Source organism: Andrographis paniculata, unplaced genomic scaffold (assembly GCF_009805555.1).
Source record: "Andrographis paniculata isolate CXL003 unplaced genomic scaffold, ASM980555v1 Contig11END, whole genome shotgun sequence".
Classification (NCBI taxonomy): domain Eukaryota; kingdom Viridiplantae; phylum Streptophyta; class Magnoliopsida; order Lamiales; family Acanthaceae; genus Andrographis; species Andrographis paniculata.
This window is the reverse complement of record NW_026137391.1, coordinates 672188-681381: the sequence shown is the minus strand read 5'-3', so window position 1 is coordinate 681381 and position 9194 is coordinate 672188. Positions and strand designations below refer to the sequence as shown.

At 28.8% G+C, this 9194-nt stretch overlaps 1 protein-coding gene across 4 annotated transcripts; it reads left to right on the top strand.

Moving 5' to 3' along the window:
* The first annotated feature begins 3352 nt into the window (after window positions 1–3352).
* Window positions 3353–7276, top strand: LOC127249701 (mitogen-activated protein kinase 15-like). 4 transcript variants are annotated; one of them, XM_051272661.1, is made up of 10 exons: window positions 3353–3819; window positions 4219–4627; window positions 4724–4851; window positions 5049–5108; window positions 5192–5341; window positions 5431–5586; window positions 5888–6099; window positions 6186–6287; window positions 6387–6547; window positions 6632–7276. In XM_051272661.1, the coding sequence occupies exons 1-10, from the start codon at window positions 3796–3798 to the stop codon at window positions 6916–6918; spliced, it is 1689 nt and encodes a 562-aa protein (XP_051128618.1). In that variant the 5' UTR covers window positions 3353–3795; the 3' UTR covers window positions 6919–7276. The 4 variants fall into 4 exon arrangements, with proteins under 4 accessions (XP_051128618.1, XP_051128608.1, XP_051128600.1 ...); XM_051272651.1 differs by having other exon boundaries at window positions 3355–3819; window positions 6381–6547; XM_051272643.1 differs by having other exon boundaries at window positions 3356–3819; window positions 6626–7276.
* Window positions 7277–9194: the final 1918 nt, after the last annotated feature.

The window sequence follows — 9194 nt, the reverse complement described above, 5'->3', positions numbered from 1 at the left end:
ACGGATGGAGCATATTTGAAGTAATAACCAACCATAACCAAAGATTTTATAAATAATGCCAAATTAAGATTAAAAAATATGCATAATAACATAGCAACACTTAGGTTTATGTGTTAATTGGGTCAAATCAATATGATATTGATTTGATGTTATTAGCATAAATTAATAAGATGGACAATACAATTTTAACAGCACACGATAATACATGTATAACACATATTCTGATGTCGCGTTATATAATTTTATATTACACAATATATTATTATATTTAACAGAATAAATATATATATATATATATAACACAATACAATGTATCAATTGAAGTTGAGAGATGTATATAAATTAATTTTATTATTGAAATATTAGTAATATAAAAGTGATTTTATCATAATACATTGTGAATCATCTAGCAAAATATATAGAACATGTTTTATTTCAAAGATTAATATTGATTTTATTTTAATTTTTCATAATTATATTGCATAGTGAGTAGCACATGCAATATTAGTTACATATAGCACATATTTTTTTAATAGATATATAATTCAAAAATTGCAAGTTTAAATAGTTTTAGTCTATAATTACTATATTAATTTTTATCATTTTTGGTTGCTCCTAATCAATATATTCATTTATTAATCTAATAAAATCATATAAAATATTTTTGTATTTCACTTTTAATTACAAACTTTTTTTTTTTACAACAGTCCTTTTGTTTTTGTTTTTTGTTTTTTGTTTTTTTTTAATGACGTGAAAATCTGCAATCGCTACCCGAAATTGCACACTGGGTAAATCCTCGGTCGAATTTATTACTCTGCAAACTAGACTCGATAAACAAATAACACTAGTCGAACTAGGTAACCTGAGACGTCCAGGAGGATTGAACCCATTTTGTTTTCATAGGAAATATATATAGTTTATTGTCTACTAAAGTTAAGAAATCAATCAATAAATGAAATAAAATAAAATAAAATAAATTTTTAACAAAATTTAATGTTGAAAGGAATGGACAGCAAAATTTTGACCAAAATGACAAACATTAAAAAATTATTAATAGGAAAATGGATAATGTGTTTTATATTCAAATGGACATGAAATGCATTTATTTAAAATATTGAAATATATTATCAGCATTTCCAAAATTTTGGAAGCATATATTGCAAAAATATAAAATAATAATAATAATAATAATAATAATTTGAGACTGATGGTTATGTTTAGTTCTTTTTATTTTTTCAAAATTTTTATTATATAATTCTTTCATATATATATATATATAGAAATATATTGGTATTGTTTATTTTTATAAAATATTACTTTCAACTTACTCCATCCGTCTCGGATATTTTGTTTGCGTTACTGAGAATTTAAGAGTGGTATAATTAATAAATAATTTAAAATATATTAGTTAAAATAATTATCGTATAATAAAAATAATTATAAATTAAGATTAAGATAATTAATTAATATAATTAAAATTAAAAAAATTAAAAATAATTTTTTTTTAAATAAAATTAAAGTGTATAATTATTTTTCAAAAAATGAAAGTAACAAAATAAGTTGGACATACAAAAATAAAAGGGTTGACATGAGAAGTGGGACCGAGCGAATACTATTCATATAATATATATATATATATATATAATATCACAAAATAATCAATATTCCACATTAATTATACAGGAAATTTTTACAACCTACTAATAAATGCTATGAGCTTGTCTGTTCGGATCTGTATGGATGCTATTTGAAATTATAAATTATTGAATTGAATATATAAATATGAAATATTTTAAAAAGTAAATGTAGTATTTGAATGAAATATTTTATTTTATTTTTTTAATTTAGTAATTTGGTAGATATGATAATTAGTATGAAATCAGATACAAACATTAAAACAAAAACCTTTTTTTTTTTTTTTTTATTAAGTATTGATTTAGATAAAATAATTTGATATAATATTTTTTTAAAAAAAAATTGTTAGTAATATAAAAAAAAATTGTCAATTGTCAATAATACTTTCTCCACCGGTCAGTAGATATATATTTTTTTATTTATTAAATAAATAAAGAATATTGTATTTTCATGTAATTGTTAATATTAAAATAAAAATAAAAACTAATGAATAAAAATAATGTATCTTTGTAGAGAATTAATGCATGAAAACAAGTATTTTTTGTAAAGACTTAAATACTAGTAATATTTTTATATTTACAAATTTAAAATTTTAATATTTTATTAAAAATAATACAACCTTTATATACATTTCTATTTTAATGATTTTTTTTTTCGTAATATTGTTTAAAATATAGTACTTACTACAAAAGTAAATCAATATATTAAGAGTTAACATATTAAAATGACAATGGATAAAGACGTAAAATATATATTTTTATAGAAAATTGTAAAAATTAAATAATACTAATAAAATTAGAGTTAAAAAAAAAGGGCAAAATGAACAAATTATATATTTGTCATGTAAATTAGCATAATGATATCTCTATATAAATAAGTGTTTATTTGTGGGGGTTTTGATTTTGGATTTTAATTTTGAATAATAAAATTTTGAATTGAAATAATTATTTGATATAATTTTTGAATATAAATTAAAATTTAATGTAATATAATAAATAATATATATTTAATTTGATATTAAAAAAATTAAAATAATAAAATAAAAATAAAAATAAAAAATTGCACAAATAAATACACTCACATAATATGTAATGCATTGAAGTCCACAGTAGCTACAACGGAGAATACATATTTTGTGTTTATTATTTAAAAATATTAAATAAATATTAAATGCACAAAAATAAAATTAAAATATTAAATAAATAATACTTTATTCGTCTCATATTTAATTATAGTATTAGAAATATTAGTATTATATTGGATTATAGTAGGAATAAAGTACAAATAACTAAAATAATCTTATCAAATAATGATATTTGATATTTGTGTAATATATTGTAAATTGTAAAGGTATTTGTAATGTTAGGTAAATAGTAAGGTTACTTAAAAAAAATATGGATACTTTGTTATGAAATAGAGGAAGTATAATTTATTTTATTTATTATTATTTTTTAGTCTCAATTAAATTATCTCGTTATAAATTAAAATTAAAATAACTAAATAATTTAACTAAAAAAATTATAAATTATAAATTTTAATATAAAATTAAAAAATATATAATTATATTTTAAATAAATAATAAATTATATGAAACATACTAAAATAAAACGAGAAGACAAATTAGATTAAAACGACGGAATATTATTTAATTTAAAGTTTCTTTTTACAGTGTTAAAAAATGGGATATGCATAGCCATACACATATATGGTTTTCCTCTTCTTCCAATATCTCTCTTTCTCTCTCTACACCTCCGCTTTTTCTCTCTCTAAAGGCCCCAGTTGATGTTACAGAGACGCGCTGATTCTCGTCAATCATCGCTTTGCATAGTTCTTTCCTCACCACAATTTTCGTGGCTATTTTGGAGCTAGAGATCATCGCCGAGCATATAGGAAAGCTCCTCTCCGTTATCGTTTTCCACCTGTAAAAATTTTCACGACTCTCTATTGCACATCTGCCAGTAACGATTTCTGTTCCCAGCTCAGTTATCGACAGCTCGGTTGGATCAATTGCTTTCGTTTGTCGTCAAATTTGAAATTTCTTCGTATTGAATTTTCTTCGCTTTTTTGAGATTCGAAATTTACATATATATAATATTAGTGGTTCGTAAAGTCGGTATTCGATCGAAATCTCGCCTCGATTGGATGGTTTCTGGATAAAGTATGCAGCCTGATCAGAGAAAAAAGGTACTGAATTTTTTTGCTTTTGAGCTGGCAATTGATTCGAAACAGTTTCTATCCAAAGTGTGGCGTTCAGTTCATATGAGCATAGTGTGTTTTCACAAGTTTAGGTTAACTTATCGATCCGCCATATATTTGCTAGCTTTTTGTTTAGATTTGAGACATGGATAGAACATTAACTTCTAGAGCTCTTTGGATTGGGATTTGTTAAGGTTAGATTGTTGAAGAATTTTAGATTTCTTCTTAGATTGTGACTCTGTTTTCGACATTGTTAGTTGAAATTTACTGAGGATTGAAGATTACTTCTCTGTTTATGTGTAATGCTTTGAATGGGGATTTTTTTATGGTTAATTGAACTGTTTTAGAACATTTTGTGAATCTGTCTTCGACATTGCTCGACTGCAGGCCGGTGTCGATGTAGATTTCTTCACCGAATACGGGGAAGGATGCAGGTTTAGAATCGAGGAAGTTATCGGCAAGGGTAGCTATGGTGTTGTTTGCTCGGCATACGACACACATCTTGGAGAAAAAGTTGCTATAAAAAAGATAAACGACATCTTCGAACATGTCTCAGATGCGACACGAATCCTCCGTGAAATTAAGCTTCTTAGGCTGCTTCGCCATCCGGACATTGTGGAAATCAAACATATTTTGTTGCCTCCTTCGAGGAGGGAATTCAAGGACATATATGTGGTGTTCGAGCTGATGGAATCAGATCTTCATCAGGTCATTAAAGCGAATGATGATCTGACTCCCGAACATTATCAGTTCTTTCTTTATCAGCTTCTCCGAGGATTGAAATATATACATACAGGTCGGGACAATGCTTCGATTGAATTACGTTACGCCTATTTCCATCTGCATAAACATCTTATAGTAATTCTTCGTTTTGTGCTTTTCTTTTATGCAGCTAATGTTTTCCACCGTGACTTGAAGCCGAAAAACATCTTGGCTAACGCCGACTGTAAGTTAAAGATATGCGACTTTGGACTTGCACGAGTGGCGTTCAACGATACGCCTACTGCAATATTTTGGACGGTACGGAGTTTTCCTAACCGTCTATCATCTGAATGATTAAGTTACTATTTGATATGATATTTTGTGATAGAAAAAAGTTATTTGATTTAATGTTTTTGTTATAGTTACTGTAGATGAATAGCGCCAAAAGTTATAAAATTGTCTGTGTAAACAAAGCACGAATCATAGAATCATTTTTATGTTTGGAACAACTTCAGGATTATGTCGCAACGAGGTGGTATAGAGCCCCGGAATTGTGTGGATCATTTTTCTCGAAGGTACGGCTTCTTCGAATGTTTATGACATTGGTTTTGCAATGCATTATAACTCTAATGAATATTTTTGTCGATATCTGATACAGTATACGCCAGCGATCGATATTTGGAGCATTGGCTGCATATTTGCGGAACTTCTGACCGGAAAACCTCTGTTCCCGGGGAAGAACGTCATTCACCAATTAGACCTCATGACCGATTTTCTGGGAACTCCGCCTCCCGAAACAATTGCACGGGTTTGTCCATTTTACGAACTATTATAGCTCGAAATAGTGTTCGAAGGCTGGTTGGCATTCGTGTTTTATTCGATTATTTCATGCGACAGATAAGAAATGAAAAAGCTCGACGATACTTAAGTAGCATGAGGAAAAAGAAACCGATCCCGTTGTCCTACAAATTTCCCAACTCCGATCCTCTTGCTCTCCGCTTATTAGAAAGGATGCTCGCTTTCGATCCCAAGGATCGACCGTCCGCCGAAGAGGTCCATTTTTGCCTTTTCGCTTAAAATCTTCGGGTGTGTTTGTTTGTTGGTTTTAGTTTTGGGTTTGGATTTTTAAATAGTAAAAAATTAAATTTGAATAATTTTTTGATGTGATATAAATAAAGGTTGACGTGATGTCTTTAAATGTAAATAAATTTATACTATAATATGAAAAAAGAAAAGTAATTGTTTGACGTATATTTTTTAAGGAAAAAAAAAATCTGAATAGTAAAAAGTTGTACTAAAACCAGATGCTCTTGTGATTCATTTCGTCTGAAAAGTTCTTGTTATGTTTGATTAGGCTCTTGCTGATCCGTACTTCCGAAACTTAGCTCGAGTCGAGCGAGAGCCATCCGCCCAACCGGTTACCAAAATGGAATTCGAATTCGAAAGGCGAAGAATTACGAAGGAAGATGTAAGAGAGTTGATATATCGCGAAATTCTCGAGTACCACCCGAAGATGTTGAAAGAATTCGTTGAGGGAGCCGAGCCTACAGGCTTTATGTATCCAAGGTATTCCCTCGTCACTTATATCTCGGATTTAAGTATTTCGTTTTAGCCCGGGACTTATATTCGACTCCAAACTTTTACCATTGCAGCGCGGTCGACAAATTTAAAAAGCAGTTCGCGCAGCTTGAGGAGCATTACGGAAAAGAGACGGCTGCGCCACCCGAAAGACAACATTCGTCGTCTCTGCCGAGGTAAAACTGAAACCCATTTACATTATAGCTTCGGCGGAATATAGTTTCGGGTACTCGAAAAGATTCGATCGTTACAATTAAGATATCGTTTAGGTGCAGGCCCTGCGTTTTGTATCCAGATAACGTAAAATCGAATACGACTGGTGTCGCCGACGGCCTTTCAAAGTTTTCGATCAAAGAAGTCGAGAAACCACCTCTCGATCGATCTTCCGTTCATCCAATTCCAAGACCACCCGTTCCCATCCCCCAAAACATCCAAGGTACGCAAAGAATGTTCGATTTTTTTCGAATTGAGGACAAAAGTATCGATTTTTTTAAAGGTTAAAACGCCTCGGCAGGGATAGCTGCGAGGCCCGGGAAGGTTATAGGTTCGATTCTACGATACAACAACTGCGGAGCAGCTGCAGTGTCGACGGAACCCGTCGAACAGCAACGGAAAGTCGTCAGAAATCCCGGGATTCCCGCTAAATACATCGGTCCAAACGGGTCCTACTCGAGGAAGCATCCAGGCTGCAAGAACGAGAGCGGCGACGACGATACCGGAGGGTCGAACGGAATGCCACCGAAACCCGATCTTTTTATGTCCCGGAAAGTTGCCGCTCAGGCTGTTTCGGGAAGCCATTGGTATTGATCTCACGATCCAACGGCTACGGCTGATTGGGACGGGATTCAGTTCCCGATCCAATGGCTCATCTTCGTGCCGGCATTGCGTATAAATCTCCGGCGGTAAGTTTACTGGCGAGTCGAGATCGAGATCGATCGAGAGATTCCGAGGCGAAACAGGTAATTGATCGAATGAATTTGTGTTGTTGATCTTATTTGTACATTGTGTAACTTGAATAAGCGGAGTCCAAAAACTCTGAAGTTTTCGACTCCGCCCTTTTTTACGAGAAAATCTTTTTCCCGTAGTTTATAATTTTGGTTCGCTGTTTATCAACAGTAATTTTATTTATTTTTTTTTAAAGTAATTGCTAGCTACGGACCGTTGAGCTATGTGCGAACCTTAAGGTATGATTTATGTCTAGCATTTGTTTGAGACATCGGACGTTTCGGACGTTGTATTAAATATTAATAAGAGTAGGGGTGAGCAAAAAATCTGAAAATTCAATTCGAACAAAATCGAAATTTAAAATTTGGTTCGAATTTTTCAGATTGGTTCGGATTAAATTTTTGACAAATTTTGAATTTTTGGATCGGATCGGGATCGATATACTTAAAATTCGAACAAATCTGAAATCCGAAATATAATATTTTAATATTCCATCTGTCCGCCAATCTATTTATTTTGTCATTTTAATTTGTCCATTTACTTATCCATTTATTTTTATTTTTATTTTTTTTAAGTAAATGTATCTTCCACTAAAATATAAAATTACATCACCTTTTATATAATATTACACAAATGCCATCAAATAACACCACTTAATACCATAAATATTAAGGGGTATAATAATATTTATGTATATCAATTGTACCACGTAAACTGATACATAGGCTGTGGACGGAGGAGTATATTTTTTTATTATATATATTTAATATTTTATTAGAAAAATTCAAAATTATTAATTATATTTTAATATATTTAATTTATATATATATTATATATTTAATATTATAAAATAATACTAAAATATAAAAGAAACTTAAAATTTAAAAAAGAAATTAAAAATATTTAGAATTTCGGAGTTTTCAGTTTGGCTCGAATTTTTTAGTTTGGATTATGAATTTTCAGATTTCGGATTTCGATTATTTCAGTTCGATTTGGACTGATTTTTTCAAAAATTTTGAATTTTCGGATCAGTTCGGATTTTGCCAAATCCGAATGCTCACCCCAAATTGGTTTGTTTGTAGGATTTCCGATGTATTTAACTATTTATTTAAAAATATTAAATCAAATCAAATATAAATACAATTTTTTTTATATGATAGTCAAAATTAATTTATATTTTAAAGTATTATATTACTTCCTCTCCACATACCATGTTCATATTGCCGTTTCTATTCGTCCCACATTCCATGTCATTTTCATTTTTCGGAAAATGATTACACACTTTAATCTCATTTTAAACTTTTTAATTTATTTAAAAAATTTAATTAAACTAATTAGTTATCTTAATCTTAATTTATAATTATTTATATTATATATAATTATTTTCACTAATACATTCTTAATTATCTACTAGTTATATTCCTTCTAAAATACTGTATCTACGGTCCAGCAAACACTGTATATGAGACAGAGGAAGTAATTTTTATTTAAATCATATTAAATTAATATTTACACTTCAAATTCAAAATCTGCACAAACAAACATAAGGGAATTAGTGATACAATTGCTGCCCACAAACAAATAGTACCAAATCCTTATGTGAACAGGGGCGGAATATATTTTTTTAATGTATAAATAATTATATTTACACCATTGAATTGAATTAATATTTGTAATACTCCCCTCAGTGACTCAGTGTTTCAGACATATAAATTTATGAGATGTATAATTAGTAAATAATTAAAAATATATTTGTAAAAATAATAATTATATAATAAAATTAATTTTATATTAATATTAAGATAATTAATTAGACTAATTAAAATTAAAAGATTAAAAATTATAAAATAAAATGAGAATATATTATTTTTTTTTTAAAAAAAAATAACAAGATAAGTAAAACGAAAATCACGGGGACGAAGTAAGTAATATTTTTTATTAAATCATTAATAGCGGCTAATGTTTTAAATTTTAAAAATATAGTACACATATAATACATAATTTATTTATTTATATTTTTAAAAAGTAAAATAATTAAAGAGGGACACTTTAGCTACGCCAGATTGGACAATCAAGAATCAGTCCCATGATCTAACGGCCAAAAAAAAAAAAAAAATACTACGGGCTTTGTTTACACA

Coding starts and splice junctions, on each gene's coding strand:
- LOC127249701 (XM_051272636.1), top strand. CDS start 3,796: ATGCAGCCTGATCAGAGAAAAAAG. Junction 5,587..5,887: donor ATCGACCGTCCGCCGAAGAG/GTCCATTTTTGC, acceptor ATGTTTGATTAG/GCTCTTGCTGATCCGTACTT. Junction 6,548..6,625: donor CATCCCCCAAAACATCCAAG/GTACGCAAAGAA, acceptor ACGCCTCGGCAG/GGATAGCTGCGAGGCCCGGG.